The sequence below is a fragment of the Rhipicephalus sanguineus genome, chromosome 1, assembly GCF_013339695.2.
Source record: "Rhipicephalus sanguineus isolate Rsan-2018 chromosome 1, BIME_Rsan_1.4, whole genome shotgun sequence".
Lineage (NCBI taxonomy): Eukaryota > Metazoa > Arthropoda > Arachnida > Ixodida > Ixodidae > Rhipicephalus > Rhipicephalus sanguineus.
In genome coordinates, this window is record NC_051176.1 from 144,482,453 (window position 1) to 144,505,100 (window position 22,648).

At 45.8% G+C, this 22,648-nt stretch overlaps 1 protein-coding gene across 1 annotated transcript in view; it reads left to right on the forward strand.

The window, feature by feature from the left end:
* The window catches only part of LOC119399505 (serine/threonine-protein phosphatase 1 regulatory subunit 10), a 66,081-nt gene extending 43,472 nt beyond the window's left edge, over positions 1-22,609 (forward strand). Inside the window, exons 4-11 of the mRNA XM_037666311.2 lie at positions 432-529; positions 10,641-10,830; positions 11,382-12,720; positions 14,069-14,315; positions 15,163-15,238; positions 16,036-16,471; positions 21,392-21,667; positions 22,162-22,609. Of these exons, the coding sequence (XP_037522239.1) occupies positions 432-529; positions 10,641-10,830; positions 11,382-12,720; positions 14,069-14,315; positions 15,163-15,238; positions 16,036-16,471; positions 21,392-21,667; positions 22,162-22,283 (2,784 nt within the window). The 3' untranslated portion in view covers positions 22,284-22,609. The remainder of the gene's footprint in view (positions 1-431; positions 530-10,640; positions 10,831-11,381; positions 12,721-14,068; positions 14,316-15,162; positions 15,239-16,035; positions 16,472-21,391; positions 21,668-22,161) is intronic.
* The last annotated feature ends 39 nt before the right edge of the window (positions 22,610-22,648 follow it).

The window sequence follows — 22,648 nt, forward strand, 5'->3', positions numbered from 1 at the left end:
TTAAAGGCGAAGCTTAAGGGTCCCCCAATTTTTCTAAACAAATTAGTAACGAGCGCTAGGTGACGTAGTTTCCGTGAGAAATGCTTCTGGAGAGCGCCACTGCGCGCTGATGCAGTCGCCAGCGATGTGGCGGTTCCTTTGCGTGAATAAAATACTGTGTATTTACATATCTATGTTTAGACCTCTGCTGAAGGCATCTTTATCGATCATTCTACATAACCCGCAAATTAAAAGAAAAAAAAAAGCAAACGGGGGCTTGAAGAGTTTTGAACTGCGAGGGCCCCTTAAAGTAAAACCTAGATTCAGACGTCACATGGTGTGCTACTACCACTGGCCGTACTGAATTTGTAATACTTTCCACATGTGTAGCCTCTTCGTGTCCTCTTCCGTGCGTGCTTTTGTACTCAAGAGGACTTCTTGTCTACTTCCAGGCTCCCATTGATCCGCTGCAGCTGCTAAAGGCACTGTCTCCTCTGTTGTCGCCGCAAGGTGGCATCCGCAGTTCCGATGAAGTGTCCAGGTTGTCTAGGTGAGGACCTCAGCTTACAGTACTCGCTGGCTGCTACTCCTGTGTAATGACTGCACTACTGGCTGCTCTCTGGAACTTTTGGTTTGTGGGTGGTTCACCGTGGGTGCTGGGATTTTGTTGTCCTTGCATCTATGAAACGCGGGTCTTGTTTTTCCAGGACAGGGAGGGCCCAGCTCGCTCTCCGACCCTGGAGGAAATGGCGCCTGTCCCGCCGGACTGGCGCCTCTGTGTGCGTTTCTCTTCGTTCCCTTCTTTCCTTCCTCTTTTCCCCTTCCCCTTTTCCCTCTATGAGCGCTAGCGTTTTGTGCATCGCCAAGGCGACCTGACAGCCCGAAGCCGTCGGTGGGCAACGACATGTGCGGCGGGCAAGCCAAGAGTAAGGACCCTGCGCATCCACGCCGCTTGCTTGAGGCTGCGCAAGACTTTGGTCGCTCTGCTGCGGCGCCATCGTGCGCGCGTGGGTCTTGGGGGACTGGACTTGTTACTCATGTGCGTTGGGTTGGGTGTGCGTGTAGGGTTTCAGTGCGAAGCTGAGGGTGCCTTGCTCTCGACCCAGCTTAGGCGCGATATGGCAGGGCGGAAGACGAGATTCTGCCTTCGTCTTAGCCGGCCTGCCTACCCTCTCCGAAGCACGAAGACGTTGGGGGGCTTTTGTATGGAGCCCCCCGTTGCATTGGCAGCTGCTCCATATTCACCATCCGATGTTTCTATGAAGACTTTGCAGGTAAGTGGAAGCTGGAGTTTCTCGGGGAATCGACTGTAGCGATGCTGTTTGTGAGTGAAATAACGCTAACTAAAGGAGAACAGCTGCCCTCGGCAGCTTATAGTGTCGCCGAAAGTCAGTCAGTAGTAGGTCTCAGGAACCAAAATTTCGTTTAGTGCATGGCTAATTGCTCATCCTTTCACGCGGGAGATATTGATGTGCGCGGCATGTTTGATTCCTGTAATGGAGAAAAGGAAAACTGTACTTTTGTCTGGTGCCCAATAAATGAACATTCATGGAATTTTGGGCTGTTTCTTTGGAAGCAGTCTCCCATCTCAGCTACACTATCCCCATCCTCCGAGGCCATCGAATTTGGTGGCATATGTTAAGCAACACCTTGGAAATAGACCAACGTGGTCGGTCATTGACTTGTTTTTTATCCAGCGCCCAGGAGTGCAACGCGTTTTAACTGGGCTTCCAACATAATAGCCGACGTTTCTACCAAGTACTGCATGACTGCATTGCAGATCCTGAGCGCCGCAGCACTGCTGCTGGCACCCTGGCGGCGACTGACACCGGCTGTCAGTTCAACAAGCTGCATGTAATGGGTGCTTCGAACGAAAATGACAGGCTTTGGAATCTGTGCCTGTAGATAAAAGGAAATGACGAGAACCAGCGCAGTGAGGCACGTAACCAGAAATTTCTCGCTGGTACCTTTCGTTAACGTTTGTCTGACCAGGCCGATGTTTAGGCAGGCTGTACTGGAATCCTGGGTACATGCCTCTGCGCTGCACTTCTTTTGGCTCATTTGTGGCCAGTCCGATCTCATTGCGCAAAATGAACATGAGTGTAGCGATACGGCTGGTAGTCGTGAATCGCGTGCACGGTCAATAATTGATACAGAAATCGCCAAGTGCGGTGCCATGGCAGCTCTTAAGAGCCGTCGCTGATAATTTCGGCCAAGCTTGGCATATATTAAAATATCGATTCGTCTGAGCTTCAGGTGGAAAGCCTACAAACACTCTGCTTTCTAAACACTGCAAGTCCGTGGTATATTGAATCGGAAATGTGATCTACCACAAGGCTGTGTCGACCCCTATCGCACAGCAGTACCTTAAGTGTACTGGATTCCCCAGAAACGGGGTAACACCAACAGAGCCGCCGCCGAGAGACGAGCTGACCGCGTCTATACTCTGCTGCGACTCCGGTATATATATATATATATATATATATATATATATATATATATATATATATGGTGGGGTGAAATTCAATGGATCCGGTGGAAAACGCGGTAGAAAAACAGGTCGACAAACGTGCGAAACACAAGTTTTATTAACGTTTCGGCAGGGCAGGAGGGCCTGCCTTTCGGCCAAGCTTGGCATATATTAAAATTCACTCTGACGAAGGCAGGCCCTCCTGCCGAAACGTTAGCAAAACTTGTGTTTCGCAGGTTTGTCGACCTGTTTTTCTACCATTATATATATATATATATATAAACCGGCTGCCATTCCTACAGCACTTGTTACAGTCCGCAATCGTCGTTCGAGTGAGCAGCCGAAATACATCATACTTGCGTGCAGCCCTTGTCTTCTTGCATCCCAGCTGTTTACATCTTAATAGTACATGCGAAGGGAGAGGGGCTCGTTAGTCGAGTTGTTACACGAACGATTGGGAGGCTTCACTAATAGGGCTTCGAGCGGGCTTTATATGGCGGTAAACCACGCACGTGTATATGCACAGTTAGGGCCCTTCGCTCAGCCGTCACGCAAGCTAACTCAGCTAAGAGGTTGCCATTACTTACGCCTTTCCGCCAAGCGTGCAACCTTGACGCAAGTTACGCGCTGCAGAAACGGTCCTACGAAGTTTAACTGCGTAAGCCTTTAAAAGCTGTTTTTTTTTCTTTTTTTTTTAAGCGAATGACTGCCAATCCCAACATGACGGAAGCATACCGGCCGACTGGCGCTGCTATGGCTCGATAGCCATGGCCACTTCACCTTTTCGATGGGTCTACTTGGAACGCCTTCGAGCCGTAGCAAGTTGTAAAGTGCTTCTCTGTGTAGAATGCCAAGAAGCCAGCTGTGGCGGCAATGTAAGGTGTTCGTTTTCATGACACCGCACTTACCTCATGGCGGACATCGAGCGAGTTTCCAAAATTTGTCAGCGAGTCTGAAGGGCTACAGAGGACGCGTCGAAATTGCGAGGCAAGCACATAATTGTACAAATGCAATAAAGTTGGGAGGAAAGTAGGGTAGTCGATTACTGCGAAGCAAATTACTTTGGAGCAGTGATTCAGGGGCGTAGCCAGAAATTTTTTTCGGGGGGGGGGGGGGGTTCAGCCATACTTTATGTATGTTCGTGCGTGCGTATGTATGTGTGCGTGTATATATACGCAAGCAAAATAAAAAATTTCGGGGGGGGGTTGAACCCCCCCCCCCTTGGCTACGCCCCTGCAGTGATTGGTAACTGCAATCAGTAATCTCCGTCAATTTTTTATACCCTGCGTCCGTTTACACATGCCCTAAAAGCTTTTCATGCAGCTCTCAGGTTTGTATCCCGTGCTATGCGCGCCAGGTTTCGCCCACTACTTTGAACAGATAAGATATTGTGTGGAACAGATGCTAGGCAAGCGGCTGGCGTGACATGCCTACTGCTTTCCAGTACTTTGATTGCTTTACGCCTGGGTGGAGCATAACACATCATTTCATTGAATGCTTTCACAATAAAATAGCGCTTCTTCACACGGCACTGCTTTAAGAAACTGGTGACCCTTTGTGCATGCACACCTCCCACTTGAGTTATTAGACTAGACCCATGCAAGCTGGTTGAGATGGGCGGCACTGTCTACTGAGAGACCTTGGGCGCCAAATATGTTTGCTACCCGTGTCAGCGGTCGGGGTTAGTTGTGCTGCTGCTCTATTGGCCATTCGCTCCGTAATCTGCGTCGTTAGGGGAATGCCCAGTGAGAAACCGCGATTCCAACTGCATTGCAGAGTCCTGAGGTCTCGCATTGCTGAACAGGACAGTGTGCGATAAGCACTAATCTGATGTTTTTGCTATTGCACCTAAAGCTGGGCTCACAAGCGCTTTGCCATCTCGCCCCCCATCCGAATACGGGCACAGGAGATCAAACTTTGCGACTTCGTGCTTGGTAACCAATGCCTTACCTATTAAGGTACCTCGTCTGGTTATGCGCTATTATCTCAGCCTGTGAACAGCAGATTCTCATCGTGGAGCCTTGCATACCTTAAGCCGCCTTCAAATTTGTGAAGATTAGATTGCTCTCAGCTGACTATCTTGAGCAGCGGGTAACGCTGCATCTGACGGCCAACTGGTGACTCATATAGTGACTTCTCGCAGCCTCTTCGACATTGTACGCAACAAATAAGTGTTGTACGTACTGAATGAAGCGCGTTATGCTTGTGTGCGAAAGCACGCTGGTGCCACTGTATGAAGACGATGCGCTTCGATTTTTTCTCGGCCGCGTACCGCTTGGATCAAGCAGGTCGGGGTTATTTTCACTGCGCCTAAAGGAGCATCTATAGTGCACTGAGACGACTTTACGGGTTATTAAACCGTCGGTCGTGCAGTGGAAGCTGTTTAATTGCGAAGCTAGTCCTGTGCAGGCTTCGTTCTAGGCGCCTCGGTAGCACTACAGCACTGAAAAATTTTCAAACGACAGTGCCGCCCGTGCCTCCTCCTGGATGCTTGACCATTCGGCGTCGTTTCTGTGAGCGTATTTGTTTCAGGGTGTATTAGTACCAGGCTTCAAGCAACCTCAACTTCATCTAGTTTCCCATGGTTCCGCCACGAAATGGCGGAACAACACCGCTGGGCTCGCATAGCCTAGCATTCACGGGACGAAGAAATGAGGCCTCGACGGCGACCAGCTCCAGTACTACCGGTTTACGAGCCGGTGGGATACCTACCTTATGCAGACAACCTAGAGACGGCGTTGTACGTACTCTTTGCAAGAGCATTCGCCTTGACTGCGGGTAGAAGCCGGCGAGGTAAACGCCGCCCCAAGAATTTGCATGACTGGATCAAACGCCTAATGGAACAAGTTTCCTTAATAGTGGTCGAGTCCGGTAGCTGCGGTCGTGCGCCAAGGAACCCCCTGTCTTTTGGGTAAAGTACGTGGAAACGCTACATTCAAAAAATCGCCTACCGTTAATGCGCCTTCGATCGTATGTATCGTGGTTAGCAGGCCGTGGCAGGGAGGTTGCAGAACGTAATGCCAAGTTAAGACCGGGTGATACTTCGCGTGTTTGGTCTCTTTAGACGTGCCCCGCTCCTTGAGCATCGTATGACTGGAAAGTATTGTAATGACAGTGCAGCATATACAAGGCTCCTCGGTAGTTTGAGGAATATTCGTGAACCTGAAGCTGTGTTTACATGAAATGTACAAATCTTAAGTGATTTGATATTCTGCGTGGTTAAGCGATGGTGGCACCCATATGTTGAAGCCGCTGGAGAAGTTTCGTATTGACCCTGGAGAGAGGATACGTCCTTGAACGCGACATAACCACCGGCGTCGACATATTGTAAGCGGCATAGTTCATAGGTAGCTGTCACGAAGATCATAATCCATCGCCAGCAAACGGCATGCTGTGAGAAACGGGCCTCTTGCATTCCGCCTTCATCGAAATGCGGCCGCCGCGGCCGGGATTCGATCCCGCGACGTTCGGGTCAGCAGTCGAGCACCGTAACCACTAGACCACTGTGGCGGGTATGCTTTCAGAGTTCTTTGTAGACGTGCTTGCCGTTTGATCTCGCAGCGAACCCGATCCCGCCCGTCAAACACGTGAAACGCACACATGCGTTTGAGATGCACTGGACAGATAATTTTAGCGTTCTAGTGACTAGCGAGCATTATTAATTTGGCATCTGGAAGATCCTGCCAAAAAAAAAAAATCGAGGTTCGGTAACATTACGGAACTGTGAAGTCTGCAAACGGCATGCGTTCGAGCGTTGCAAGCGGACTAATTCAATGTTTTGGAAGCGGTAGCATAGAATTCAGTCGTTTTGTCATTGTCCAGTGAGTGTCCAGTGAGAGTTGTAAGTGCGAGCTTTCGGAAAACGAAACTATCAATGACTAAAAAATAAAAAGTAAAAAATGGCACAAGCAGTCGGCTTCCTGTAGTCGCCTCATCAAATTCAGTGCAGTGGTTTCCGAGAAAATTTTCTTCGTTTCCATGTCTGAAAGATTAAAGCCCCCATCCGTGCTAAAGCTCTTCAAACGAGAATTCATTGCGCAGGTGAGCGTAACGTGGCGGAGTTACATGCATCGCGCCGCTAGCGGCTTGTCCTTGCTGCGTTCGGGCGTCATGAAGTCGCGTCATGCTCGTCGTCTGAATTGTCCGCCGTGTCAACGCTTTAAGCGAAAACTGTACACAAGAGCTCCGCACCGCTTCGCGACCTGGGCAAGCAGCGAGAAAGGAGCTGCGGGATAATCGGTGAGAGGATAGTACCTGTTGTCATAGCAACGCTTTCCTCCTCGGCTGCAGCGAGAGAAGGGAAGCAGCGACTACGGGGCTGGTTGGAGGGACAGGGGGTGTTTGATTGGCTCACTTCGCTTCGACGGGCTACGGGCATACGAGGCGGAGGAGGCGTGTTGACGTAGTAGCGCTGTCGGGAGGTCGTATGGGGAGGAGGAATGCAGTAGCGATACGGCATTCGCGGCGCGGCCAGGTCGGAGAGGCGCCGCTCCGAAGGCCTTTCGCGCTTGCCGCGTTTCTTTTCCTTTTTTTTCTTTGTATCGGCTTGCACTGCCGTGCCTTGAATGCGGTGCGCGTTTTCGGTATTTCAGTGGCCGCCATCAGGGGAGCAGTTCGGTCGAGGCGAAAATTAGATCGACGTAGTGGGAAGGAGGGGCTCCGACAGCGAGGAGGAGTTGGTTGCTGTTCGGAAAAGAAAGGTCGGCGCAGAGCCGTGCTTCCGCAAGGGTTGCAAAAGATGGCGTCCTTTTCCTTTTCTCCTCCGAGAACCATATCAAAAGAAAGGTGGCGCCATGTTCTGTAGCTCATTAGGGTGCACGGCGCAGCGCCACGGGAACGGGGGTAGGGGAATAAAAAAAGTAGAGGAAGGAGATTTGAACCAACGTTTAGAGCGGGCGTCCAGGGCGCATAGCTGCAAACGCCATCGACCATACAGTGAAGGCTGCTTCCGCTTGCGACTGCCTGCAGCTTATAGGGAGAGGGGGATTTTGCGAGCATTGTGTTTATACGCACGCACGCATGGAGGTGTCGGACGTACCACAGCGGTGGTTCAATGGTTAGAGCTTCTGCCTCTAATGCGGGAGGTAGTGGGTTCGATTTCCAGTGTCACCGGGCACCCCTCGGCATTTCTAATAGGTAGAGAGGTACCACGGCCTGGCGCTCGATGTTGCGGGTACTCTTTTTCTCGGGAAGGTGCTTTCACTCGCCTCCCCCACCGATGCCGAGTCGTGTACCTTATGTGGTGCAGAAATGAGTCTTTCTCATCCTCAAAACACTAATAATGTAGGATCTCTGCTCTCCCGTAGTCGTCTTGAAAAGTTTCAGGACATGGGATTGTTCTGAAAAGTTTCAGGACATTGGATTGAATCTTTAATCACGTTTTATGATCCTTTGCGTAATTTGTTGTTTTCACTTTCAGATATTTCATAAACCTGTTGCCTAAAGTGTGTTTATGCACAAAGTCCCATAGATGTGATATTGGCAGTAATGTAAGTGGGGCTGTGTGAGCGTATCCACTGGGTTTGGTATCAGTAGGTTTTTTGTGTGTATGACCTTTTTTTTTTTCTCCTCCACTTGTCATGCCGACAATGGCACCCAGTGTCAACCTTATTTGGCTCTATGCTTGTGGAGTGAAAAACAAGCACTGCATTTGCAGTGCATGTTCCACAGTAAAGGTGGCCTTGTTTATGTCAGCAATATGAGGCAGATTTAACAGAAACAAAACTTGAGGCCATGCCAACTATATGCAGTGGGTTTAATGAGATGCCATAGAGCATTTTGCATATATATGTGGGATGTAGTGCTAACATAAGATGTAACATGTATATGGTGAGTAGTATTGTGAACTTCTTATACTGGATTTCAATTACATGTCTGATCATACTTGGTCAGACAGAACATGCCTCTTCTCCATAACTGTTGGCTTGGGTACACAACTGGCACCTGTAGCCTAAAGAAATGACATACTTTGTTTAAATATAAGGAAATGTTTATACAAATGCATATGTTGTAATTGTTTTAACAAAAAAGGATGTTTTCTCAGATATTTGCAGTTTTATCTATTTCACGAGAAAAGGGCTCTCATATTGTTAACTTAAAAAAGAAAACTCATTTGTTGTTATTTGATGGCAATGTCCACTGTTCTTGGGTGAGTGATGACTTGTAAACCTTTCGCTGAGCTTAGCTACTGGATTTCTGTGATCTCCAGAGATATGTATTTGCATTTGACTGTGCATAGCAACTTTAGATACATTTACACACAGAAATCAATGTTTATATTAATCAAATATATGTGCTGTTGAGACCCGACAAGTATTCAAAGCCCTAATATATAAAAATACTACCAAGCAGCTTGGCATGATGCATGATAGGTCGTAGCCTTTACTAAATGTCAACCCCCAATATTGGAAAAATGAGCAAATACACTCTTGGCAAATTGTCATTGGTGTTTGATGCAATCAAATCAGTGGATTGGAATTCTTTTATAAGTCTGACAAAAGCTTTAATTTTTGTTTTGAAGCCTAAAGGAAGTTGATGGGTATCACAAAGAAATTAAAATATATATATATAATTGTTTTTGTACATTGTCATTGATATGATGGTGACCTCTTGTTATGTTATAGGGCGTGCTTGTGAAAGCAAGTTTTTAAACTGTCTGTCATGTGCATTTTGCTGTGTGATTGTAAGTGTTCTATTGTATCTGTGGGTTTCCTCATAGCCACAGACATGAAAATAAAGGTTTGTGAACTGAAAAATTTTGTGTTCTTTTCTTTTTAGTGTGTTTCATAAAGATGGCGGCATGAAGTCGTCATTTCACAAGAGTTTGAAGAAAAGCACATTTAAAGCAGCAGCCAGAGTGCAGAATACACACGAGTAGCAGCAAGTGCTGTAGCTAAGTTAAAGAAGTCTAACAACCTCACGTTTTGTGGCCAGTGTACTTTCATAGTATAAGTATAGTTTCATTCATTGTGACTAATATTTTGGGACGTGAAACCCCAGATATTATTATCATTGTGACTAATAGACCACTGTGTTCACCAGTTGAATAAAAATTGTCAGTTTGTGTGTCCATACAAGCTGCCTGGCACGAATCGTGGGCTTCTTAGATTTCATTGTGTGGCCTTGAACGTTAATGCAATTGTGCATGTTATAGTTGAGCATGCCTGGAATGCCTTTTTTTTTCTGCAAAGGCATTGCAGGACAGGCTTCGTAGCTACCTCGCATGACACCATATTGAACTGAAAAAAAGGCACAGAATCTGCTTTGACATATAGCTTATGTAAAAACTATAGGAGTTATGTAGCAAATTGGGCTAGTTGGAACATACTCATGACAGCCAGTACAAACAAGACTAGCGAGGCCTGTGTCATGTACTTTATTCTGTCTCTTGTCTTGTTTGCACTGGATGGGGGTTTTCTGTCGTGTGCAGAGGAATTCAAAAGCTTTTTGAAAGCCTTCATTCATTTGTTTCCACTTCTAGCATCAGAGTAAGGGTAACTGTGTAAGTCATTAGTTGGGCCGCCTATGGCAATTGTTTTTAGTGCTGGTTGATGCCTGCAGAATTACTGACAATTTCAACAGAATAGGAAATACCCAATTGTGTTTTAATGAGTAGGCATCATCTTCATTGTATTCTGGTCCTTGAGTGCGATTAGATCATACAAACAAAAAAGCTAATGCACTGAGAAGGCTCTTTGGCTTAATTATTAGATGCTTGTGTTTGTTGCAAGCATGTCCCTCCTAGAGTGGTTTTCATTTATCGGCTATCCATTCCTCTACCTATGCAGTTGCCCATGGGAGTTCTTGGAACATGGAAAACACAGAATAGCTGTTATTTGACTGCAGCATAGACGCAATGCCTAAGATAGACAAGAAGCAATGCTTCGGTCATGGAGACGAGTGCAGTTTGCACTGTTCTATGGCTGGCTGCATGCATCTTGGTAACAAATACAGTGTTATGTGGTCTCCATGTTCCAAAATGTGGGTGCTTGTGCATATTTTGTAAGTTCATGAAAGAAAACTTGCACCATGCCCCAACTAGAAGCCTCCACTGCCACATATCTTGTAGACCGCGATAAAGCTGAGGGTTACGCATTATTGCACTAATACGTGCACCAGGAGAGTTGAACAAATTGTAATGATATGGCTAGATTGTATTCTAGACTAATTTTTCTCTTTTGTGTACCTGCAGCCTTATGAAAAAGTTTTCACGTAAGCTGGTGAGCCGGTGCATCTACTGCAATGTGCTGCATGCTACCTCGCCAGACATCTTGGAGGTGTTTCTAGAGCTGGATGGTTGGTCTACAATCCACATGTGGCTGCAGGAAGCTAAGACTGCTGAGAACATGCCATTTCTGTGTGAGCTGCTTAAGCTTTGCCAGGTATGAAACTGACGTTGTCATATATAGGTTATTGGAATAGCCTGTTTGAACAGTGCACATTAGTGCACCTAAAAGCTAGGTGAGAATTTGTGTCCATCTTGGTAGGAAGCGCGCAACTTTTACAAAGGACACAAAAGAAGAGACACAAGATGGATCCATACCAACTGGCCCGGTATAATTGTTTATTGAGAATTTGTGATTTGTTTGTCGGACTGCTGGCTGAAAATAGTTGTTTGTTGCTGTTAGAAGAGCAGGTTGTAGGTCCTACTCTTAGTGCCTAGAGTGGTGTTCCTTATGGAATGCACCTCTTCAATGCAAATTCATTGCTAACTACATAGCAGTTGTTAGCGTAGATCTAGTCAGATAGGTTCGAAAACCGAATTCAGGTGGAACATAAATGCACATGGCAAATGCAAAGTGAATGAATAAAGTGAATATGTAATCTAATTGGATGTGTTGCATACTGCACATTTTTAATTTGAGCAAAGGCATTTCTCAACATGCATGGCTCAATGCTCAAATGTAATTTTGTCTGTGCACATCTGTTTCAGATTCTTCCAATGTCACTGGAACGACTCAAAGAAAACAGTAGTCCTAAACTTATCAAGAGCCTGATGAAAAGCAGTGATGAAAATGTGCGTTTAACAGCTGAGAAGGTTGTTAGTGGCTGGATGAAGCTGATCAAGGGCGATTCCAAGGAGGCTGTCAAGCCTGCCCGGGATGCAGATGCCACTGTCAAGAAAAAGAAAAAGTCGTCGTCGGCATCTTCAGACACTTCAAAGGCTGCTCCTGTGAAGAAGGATCGTTCAAAGGGTTCCATAGATGAATCTAGCAGTGAAAGTAGCACTACTACTAGTGGCAAACATGGCCCTTCTAAGAGCTCTTCGTCTGCTGGATCCTCTGAAAAGGAGACCACTTCAGCACTGAAGGAAGTGCCAGCAAAGAAGCCAAAAGTTGCTGATCGTCCTAAAACAGTGAAGACCTTTCAAACACGATTCCGATCCACAGGCCTGGAGGAGGCACCTCTGCCACCACCTGCAAAAGCTGGCACCAAGAAAGTTAGCCGGCCAGCTGTTGACAAAAATGCCGTTCTGTCGGCACGACAAAGGCTTGCTCCAACGGTGCATGCTGAGCGAAGGGTGAAACCCTCAAGCCTTGTGTCCATGGGTGGTGATGGACGTGAAACGGCGGGCCCTGGAATTCGGCTCATTGCACCAAAGCCTGTTCATGTGCTGCATGAGGATGGCGGGTTCATGGATGCCTTGACAGCAGCTCCTGCTCCGTCAACTGCAGCAGCAGTAAGACGCAAGCGCAAGCCATCCGGAGCTGGCACAGCGGCGGGCCCTGGAGGGGCCAAGAATGCTGCTTCCAATTCTCCCACCAGCCCCACACCTGCTACGCCGAAGTTTCAGTTCTACAAGGACACACTGGAGACAGCAGAAGCTGCAGGGGAAGCGGACAGTGACAAGACAAAAGAAACTGCAAAGACTGAAGAGGAGGATGAGGATGATGACATTGGAAAGAGAGTGAAGCGGAGGAAAAGGGGACAGGCTGCAGCAGTTGAAGGTAAATCTGATAAAGAAGGTACTGAATCCCCTGAGGGTGAGGATTCACCACCAACCCCAACAGCTACAGCTGAGGAAGAAGGAACTACAGGAGAAGGTCAGGAAGTCAGCAAGGCTTCTTCCGAAGGAGACTGCAAAGAAGAAACGGCCAACAAGGAAAATGAAAGTGAAGAGAAGAGCGGTGAGGTTGATGCTTCATCATCATCAGACAGGCCAACTTCAATACTTTCAATGACAAGGAAAAAGACCAAGAAGTCTGTGCGCTGGGTGGAGGAAAGCAAGCTGAAGCAGTTCCACTACTTTGAGCTGGATGAGACTGAGAGAGGTGAGTTTACCTTCATCTCAGGGGTGTAGCCAGAGGGGGTGTTGTGGGATGGGTTCAACACCCCCCCCCCTTAACGTCAATTTTGGATATGTGTATATACATGCACACATACAGGCGCACACACATACATAAAAGTATGGTTGATTCCCCCCCCCCCCCCCCATCCCCCCCAAAAATTTTCTGGCTAATCATCTACCTATTGATTGTTCAAAGTTTATTTTGAGCTTTTATTTTTTTTAATGTTCAGTGCCATTATAAACTTGAAACAGCAGGGTAGATTTGGAATCGAATTTTTGCTCTGTGTTGTTGCATTTGCAAGTATGAACTCCACGTTGAAATCTGAAGAATGCATGAGGTGTGGGAACTGTATAAACTGTTTCATGTGAATTGTGCTTTGAAAACAGTAGTCCAATTAAGAAATTGGCATAGTTTAAATTGTCATTGTCAAAAAGTAGGAAAGGGAAGAACCAGTTACATGATAACATGCTAGCTCTGCAGCAGAACGACAGGTATATTTTATAGCTCATTTTAGTCTGCGCATGTGGTGCATAATAACAAATTTTAGTGCGCGGGTCTGATCATAAGCATTTGAAGGTTTATGAAACATGATCTTAGTGTAACATTGCTTAATGTTCCTCATTTTTGGCCATATTATTAGCTTGTACTGGTCCACTCCTAGTGTGAATAATGCAAATGCCTGGCTTTGTTTCGTTGAACGCCAGTGCAGCCAGAATGACTGTAGACAAAAGCAAGTACGCATGTGCAGTGGCGCTTAGAGGCAATGATCATGGCTGCTAAGTAGGGCTGACAGTTGGGCGAGTTGGTACGGATGCACGATTAATAAAACGGCGCAACAGAAAAGAAATGGAAAGACCACGTGACAATGAAGAAAGCAAATACTTAAGCCATTACAGATGAAGCTCTTTATAGAGCGAACTTGTGCGCAGAAAAAGAATGGCACTCAGAGCGCAACAATATTGGTACACGCAGTCGTCGGTCATCGAATAATGTGATTGTCGGCGGAACGTGTCATTTTTGATACATGAGTGGGGGAACATTCCAGTGTCAATGCTGGTGCTTGCATTCGCTTTAGAATAAACTCCACTACTCGTGTAATCGCCGCACTCTTTTCAGAATAGCCTAATACAACCAAGAAGTTTCCCAGGCATTGCAGCGCAGCCTGCTCCAAGTGCTGGTAACAGTGTTACATGGGTGAAGCTCGATCACATAAAAATAAAGAAATAAGCATGCGTAGCAATATAAGTGTTGTGCTATGATGTGATGTTCAGTGTAGCTAACATTGCAAAACTGAGTCATGAGATATTTTTTTCTTGTCCATTTTCTACAGTGAATGTTAACAACCTACACAACTTTGGTGACATGAAGACCCTGGAAATGAAGCGTGAGAGGCAAGCGGTCGAGACAGCTCGTAGGCTGATGGGTGACCGTATGGAGGAGGCCATCCCATTTCGACCACCTCGGCGATTGACGCTGCCAGAACCTCTTGCTGAACCGGGTGCCAATAGCCAGGAAAAGGAAACTCAGAAGCTTCGGCAGCAAAAGACATTGCAGGAGATCTATTTCTCTAAAGAAATGTACGTTAATACACTGAACTAATATTTTATTGTTGAACAGTGCTAGTAGGATCTGCATGTTCATGTGTCTAAATTACATGCTTACCTCTTTTATTCAAATTTAGTTTTGCAAAATTTGTCGATGATGTAGTAAAAACGAGTATCACTTGTAGCCTAGCAACCATTGTGTCACGTAATATGCTTGTCTCATAATATACTGTGAAAACTGCATTTTCAGCAGGCTAAAAAGAGGGTCCAGATGGTACGCAGTTGTTTCTTAGAACAACAGAAAGTTGAGCTAGTTGGTAGGGATTCATCCTAGGTATGTGTATACAGACCTGCAAGAGAAGAGAAACAAGTACAAACATTGATATCAACTGAGAGGGTGTGCTGTGGCAGAAAAGAAGGTAGACATAAAACTTATCTGAGCATGCTCAAAAATGGCAGCGCCACTTGTCGATTTGGCACATGCAGGTCTATGAAAATGAGGGAACTGTTTGAGCTTAACATTGCTTTTGTATGCAAGGTAATTAAATGCTTGCATTGTCTATTTCTCTTCTCTGTCCCTATCTATATGGCTTATCTTTTACAGTGAACCTCTGGCCCCATTGCATGCACACCAAATTCTGTGAAGTTGGTTATTTGCTATGAAAGGGATGGATTGATTAAAGAAAGGAAAGGTGGGGATGTTAACCAGAGTGAAAAATCCAGTTTGGTACCCTGCTCATTTAGGAGGGGTGGGTGGGTACAGAATATGATAAGCAGAGGTAGAGAGAGAGAGAGAGAGATAGCAACAGGGCACGTGGGCACATCTACTGTTCTTCGTATAGCACACGATAACACTTGTTATGTGATACATTTTTTACAGGATTCCAGACTCTGCATATGAACCTGACCCTGAACAGCTGTCTTCGCAAGAGCCTAAACTCATCCCACTGGAAGATGTAAGAGAACTTGTTTTTTGGCTCCACAAGTTTTTTAGATTTTTTGTAGGTGCCTTTTCCACTCTTCTGTTTTTCTGTGCCTCTGCCACCCTCTTGAGGCATATACCACAAACGCAGCCTTCTACATACATATATACAACATTTACCTTAGTGATTGTGTAGTAGCCCTCGCAATGACTTTTCCAATTTTGTTTGTACTATTTATTCTTCTCTCCCTCTGCCTTGATGCTGCACAAGGGGAACTAAAAGTGAATCATTGATGAAGTACATACATGTGCATCCCACATGTGGTGTTGTGCTCAAGGCAAACTGTGAAACAAAAGAAACTATTCTTTCAATGTTGTTCTAGTAGTAGACATTTGCTCATGTGACTTTTCTGCTGCCACGCATGTTCTTAAATGTGGGATAAGAGAAAAAGAAAAATGAAATAATGCAGATTATCTGCAACGGGAATCGGTGTACGTGAAGCTTTCATGTGCGGGAGACAAAATGGCACATTACGGCAAGAAATCCTGCAGACTTGAGTGATAAGCATGTATCTGAATTGTCATGGTGGACCCAAACATTTCTAAGTGCTGGCTTGCATGAGGAAAATCCATACTAGGGGTGAATTCCGCCTCTTCAGGCATGCGTTGACTACCTAGTGATAAGAGCATTGGGCTTCTTTGCTGCAAAATGGGGTAGCTATCACTTGCATAGTACTACTGGCAGGTGGTATGCCCATGCATTTCACATCAAGTTGTTTGGTTTGGCCAGTTAACATGCAGTGTAAGTGATTGAGAATGTATCCAATGCAGGAAAACAGCCCGGGAGGCACATTGGACTACTCACATATGGAGCTTCCCAAAAGCAGCAGCCTGCCACCTATCTTGTCAAATCTGGTGCTATCCATAGCATCCAAGGGGCAGCCGGCTCAAGGGAATCCTTCTTTGCACCAGGGTGTGCAGCAACCACAGCAGCAACTTCAGGGTGGCCTCTTACAAGGCCAATTCCAGGGTAGTGGTCCCATGCAGCAACAGCAGCAGCAAGGAGCCCTCCTCCAAAATTTGGCTGGCCTGCATCATGGAAGTGGCCAGATCGCTGCCGACATTCAGCAGCAACAGCAGACGTTGGCCATGATGGGTGTAATTGGCCCAGATGGAGGGCAGGCTGGGATGCACCTCGGAAACATGAGCATGGGAGGAGATCCCAATGGGCCACCTTTCATGCATGGAAACTCCATGCAGAACCAAGGTGAGCCATTATCTGTACCACATTCTATTTTCAAAGTGAATGCACTATAATATACAGCACAGTCTTTTTCTCACTTGCGTTCACATCTTCTGTTAGAAGCAATGTTTGCCTAAGGAATAGCTTTCAAATCCATAAATGTCCCAGTGATGCTTATTGAAATAGCAGGGGCCTTAGTTATGCACTAACATTTTACAAAAGTGCTTTACATGAGGTCTGACTGTACCACATAAGATGAATGAACTTGTATATGCAGTTGAACTCGCATACATCGAACTCGCTAAAGAGCGGGAATTAGTTCGATATATTGCATACAGTAAAACCTCGTTAATTCGAAGGCCTCGGGACCGAGAAAAATATCCCAATTAAGCGGGATTCCCAATTATCCGAAACAACGCGAAATCAAAGAAATCAACCAGGAAACGTGATGTACGGAAGTCACACCTTTATTGTGGCAAGTCAGCCTACTTGGAGAAAAATTCCTCCATGCGTGACTGACGCGTTCGGTAGTTCCCAGCACTGAAAGTCATATTTTCCAGCCTGTCAATGAGGCGCAGCATCTCAGCCTCGCCGCCGTTGCACTCGACGAAGCTGCGCACAACACTCAAGGCATCGATGACATCCGCCAAAGGGGGTGCTCGGGAGGGCTCGTCATCGCTGTCAACATTAGAGGCCGAATCGGTCGATCTCGCAGCTATCTCGCTGTCGATGTCGGCGTAACACGTCTGCACTGTGCACTCGACATTTGCGTACTCGGAGAATCCGATTGGAGTGCACTCCTCGTCCGCGTGCAAAGCCTCATATCGAGCGCAGAGAGTCTCCCCTTCTTCATCAAACGGGCAAGTGACAGCGGTGACAGCAAACTCAGCGGAGGTTGCCTCTTCTTTCACAAAACCGGCGTGCTCAAAACACCGTCGAATAACGGTGGCCTCCACCTGCCTCCATGCGTGAACAATGAGGCAAATACCACCGAGGAGGTCAATGTTATACTCCTTTCCGTTGTCATAGCAAAGGAGCATTCGCTTCAACAGATTGTAGCGATATATTTTCCTGGTATGGTGTATGACGCCCTGGTCCATCGGCTGCGATAGCGACGTCGTGTTCGGGGGTAGAAAGACCAGCCTGATTGCCTGCAGGTTCTGAATGTCGCCGTGAGCTGGGCAATTATCGACGACGAACAAAACGCTGCGCCCTGCGGCCGCAAACTTGCGGTCAAGGTGCCGCACGTATTCTTCAAAGAGTGCAGCCGTCATCCAAGCTTTCTTGTTGTTTTTATAGATCAGGTCATCCTTGGATGGCAGTCGTGCATTTTTGAAACAACGAGGCTTTTCTGTCTTCCCAATAACAAGCAGTGGCAGCTTGTGCTCACCGCACATGCTTGCACCAAACAAAACAGTGATTCTATCTTTGTTCTGTTTCCGCCCCTTAATGTCTGCCTCCTTCAAAGCGAACGTCTTCGTAGGCAACATTTTGTAGAACAGAGCAGCTTCATCAAGGTTGTAAACATCTGCTGCTTCGTACTTGGCGAGTAGTGGAGCCAAGGTGTGCTGCTTCCAGCCGTCGACAACAGACTGATCCGCGCTGCCACTCTCGCCACAAACAGTCACGAATGTCAGGTTGTTGCGCTCCTTAAACCGGCAAAACCATCCATTGCTGCATTTAAACTCAGAATGTCCAAGTTGCAGCGCCAGCTGGTTGGCCTTCTCACGAAATATGGTCCCATTCACAGGAAGGTGTGCTGCGTTGGCTTTCTGCAGCCAGTCGATCAGAGCTGCTTCAACGTCGGCGTATGTAGGCGGGCGTACTCGTGTACGCTTTGACGAGTGCGTCTTGCTGTAAGCATCGAGAATTTTCTCCTTATTCTTGATGATGTTGCACAGCGTTGACAGAGGCACGTGGTGCTTTTCGGCGAGAGCCGTTTTCGACGCCGTCGACTTGCTGGCCTCTTCAATTAAGCACACCTTTTCGTGCAGGGACAAGCTCTTGTACTTCGGCATCTTCCTTCCAAGCACACCTCAATCAACTAATTCACAGGGAAGACACTCAAGCGGAGACAGGAGACAAATGGAGCAGTCGCACCGAATCGCACAATGCTCGCCAGCCGACATCCAAATGGCACAAAGACTCCACAAAACATTCACTTCACTAGAGTGGCTAACATCGCTGTTGAGATGATGATGATCATGATCGCAACCGCACGCATCGCCGCCTGGCAATTGCTAAAACATGGTGTCTACGACGTATTTCCGGTAAAAAAAAACATGGCCTTCGAGATCCGTACATCAAAAAAAAAAAAAAATGCATGTTTTAGTTACAGCCTCCGAGATTCGCAACACTCTTTGCATATCTTGGAAGTCGCGGCCAAGTGTGCCAATTAACCGGGAAGTCGCAGACTGGCCGCACCAATTATCCGGTTAAATTTACATGTAAAAATTTGGGACCGTGCAAATAATACAAATTATCTGGGATTCCCAATTAACCGAGTACAAATTACCGAGGTTTTACTGTAATTCGATATAACACTTTTAAAGAATTTTCCGTATTTTCAAAGCGAACCTTGGCGTGCAAGTTGGCTTCAAGGGACTGCTTCACAATTATGCAAGGAAGGCGACTTAGGGCAACACAGGGGGATTTTTTTTTTAATTCTTATTTTTTCTTTAATTCTTATTTTTGCGCATTTTGTAGTTGGTGGTGGCGGTCATTGCAGGGGTGGGTTGTAGGCGAGAAAATGCGGTATCAATACGTCCTTCCTAATCCCACCGTTCACTCTCCCAAATGCATACGGGAAAATCCCCTTCCGTGGAAAAAAAAAAAGAGAGAGAGCCCGTTTCTTGTGAGGGAAAGCCAACTTGTTGGGGTGTTTCGCACTGCCTGGTGTTCTATATATCAAGTGTTCTCGCTATTTTTGTTCGATGTACAGTCGAACCCGGGTATATCGAACTCGCCAAAAAACGTTTATTAGTTCGATATATGGCATAATTCGATATAGGCCCGCTATAGGATTTAATGACACAAAGGCACATACAAATAAGAAAAGTACTTTACTAATATGGTGGCTTACTTGCGTGCCCTACTTTGGAACAAAATAGTCCTGGATTTTCTTCTGTTTCAACAACTTCGCTGCCTGCGACAGCACGCACGCCTCTACGTCCAACTAGTCGGAGCAGCCTTGTATATTCACGCAATAGCGCCGGACCAATGCAAGTGCACTAATCACTTCGGAGGATGTAGGCAACGGGCCATCATCAATTTCCTTATTGCTGTCGCTTTGGCTCGTGGTCGGCACGACGTCTGCAACGTATTCCTCATCTTGTAGCTGGCTCATGATGGCGACATCATCGTCCGCACTGACGAACTCGTCGAATGTCGATCCGTATGCGGTGGCGACGCCGGACTTCTTCTCACCGCGCTCGACTCGATTTGTGATTTCGAGTTTCGTGGCGAACGGCAAATTCTGCCTCTTTGCACAAGCCATGGCAACACCACCAGCACGGACCACGCTGAACTCGTGGAAAAGAGGCAGCAGCAGGCACGCAAGCGTAAAGAAAGAAAAAAATGGCGCTAACTTGTACCGCCTCCACGCCTCGGAGAAAGCGCGACGGCCTCTGATTGGCTGTAAGCGCTGCGAGCAGGCCAGGATCATTTTTTGCAGGGGGGTGTTCGGCCGTGCACAGCCGGGTCTAAACCACTTTTTCTAGGGTGGCGCCGGCAGTTTTCCCCGCCACCGCGAGGGAAAGCCAACTGCTGGGGCACTTTTGAGGCACATGGAGTTTGATATATCGGTTGTCGTTGCTATTTTCGTTCGATGTAACAGTAACTTTTGCTCTATATTCTCTATGTAAATTTACCGTGTTTAGAAATTGTTCGATATATGGGATAATTTGATATAAACGGGTTCGATATAGTCGGGCTCGACTGTAGGTGTAAATTTTCCTATGCATTGACGTCAAAGCATTGCCGTGTTCTAAAATAGTTCAATATACAGTATAACTCGATTTAGCCGAGTTCGACTGTAGTACATGTATATAATTATTGTTTGGGTACATTTATTACATTTTTTGGGAACTCTGCCCCTTGATTAAGTTTTTTTAATGGCAAAAGAGATCTGATAGTATTTCATAGTACTACATTGTACAATGTGATAGCAAATTATTCTCACTATTTTCTTGTAAATTGTGCTTTATGTAAATTTGCATACGTTCCAACATTTCTGAATTATTTCTCTCTTTTTCTAATGTTTACTAATTTGGCTTTATTTTAAAAAGGTTGGCTCAATATTTACAAAAAATTATTGTTTTCAGGAAAGAATTTCACCTGCTGTCAGACTTTTTGATGTAGCGCCTGTGTTTTCACCCATAAGCAGTGCAGCTCATTCAGCACATACAGGCAGGGTAAAAAATTTACGGGTTGTAGGATCTGAGAAAAAGGTGAATATTTACTAAGCCTTGCCACAGAGCCTGGATTTCAAATGTGCTATGTGTTCTAGTAAGCATGACTAACATTGTATTGTACAATTTTAACAGCTGCAGTCTATAGCAGGGCCAAAATTTGACTTATTCGAGGAACTCACAACCTATAAGCTGTTTGTTAGACAAGCTGCCAGTGATTTGTATCTAAAGACCTAGAAGGCGAAATTGGCTCTGCAGAAACCCCACAAGGTGGTGAATGTTCCACCTTTCTCTACGTTTCAGGTTCTTGCAGAATTAATTTGATCATACCCTGCAATCTGTTAACCTTCTGGTTAACTCGATGGTGTTGGTCGTAGGTTTCATCTGTAAACCAGATTTTCCTTTAGCCATGAAGCTTTCAATGAAGGAAATTGAAATGGATATTCTTTGTAGCTTTGTGCTGCTGTAGAATGGAGCACAATTTTTATTTTCATCAATAAAAACTTTGATGTATTGTTCTTTTTTTCTGACCTAGGCATTGGCATGATGGGTCCCCCAATGGGCATTGGTGGAGCTGGAGGTTTCCCCATGGGAGCTGGTGGTCCAATGCACCCCCACAGTGCAGGGGCTAATGCTGGGGACTGGGGCATGATGCACCCTGGCATGCCTCAGGATGGGGCAGACTACTACAGCCGGGGACACCATCCAGGCATGGGTGGTCCACACATGGGCATGGCAGGACCACCAATGGGAGCCGGTGGCGTAGGAGGCATGATGGACATGCCTCGTGGAGGACCACCTCACGGAAGAAGTGAGCATGGCTGATACTATATGAATCATCTTTATTCGATACATTATTAATGCAATTAAAAAATCTACGACGATGGAAATGCTAACATAAACTAATTTTCACTTAGTTTTTTTGCAGCTTGCCTGCGAAATAAACCAACTGTGTAGCCCCTCGTTTATAGCAAACAAGGTTTCTTAAAAAAAAAATCTAAAATAAAAAAGGAAAACAATAGAAGCATTTTTCATTGGGAAGGCAGCACATCGATATGTCAGCATACCATCGGTTTATCCATTTGACCGATAGTTTTCATTCCTAATTAATATAAGTAACACGGATAATGTCACAAGTGTTACTGCACATGCATCCTATTTCTTTCCTGTGGTATAAGAACAGCTTGCCTTTTGGTGTGATTTTCTTCACAATTTGTTTTTGTGTTGTGCTTTCTACATCAAAAATATGTGCACATCCATCAGTAAACCATTGGGTAATAAGCCTTTTGTTTTGCTTTATTTCAGACTCTCGCATGAGAAACCATACACCCCGTGTACCCTGCAAGTACTACATGACCTCACAGTGCCGGTTTGGTGCCAGCTGTTCATTTTTGCATCCTGGTGTGAATGGACCACCTCTGCAGTGATTGAAAAACTTGTTCACTGAAGTGTGTCATTGTGTAAAACTCAGTGTAAATAGACACCTGTATTATGTGTAAATATGTCCACAAACAATGCTTAATGTCCAGAAATGGTGATGCTTATTTATTTTCAATTTCATCATTTTCCTTGAATGGTGCATCCATTCCAAGTAAATGAAGTTGCGGAAACTGTAAATCATGGCTGTAAATAATAGCTTATATTTTGCTTATACATTTTCATTGTGCTGCAAATTTATCGTGCATTATATATACTCATGTGTACATACTTGTAAATATGTACAAAGAAAATCATATGTAAATAGTGCAAGCTTTTCTAGATGAATTAAAAAAGTTGTTAATTTTACAATCCT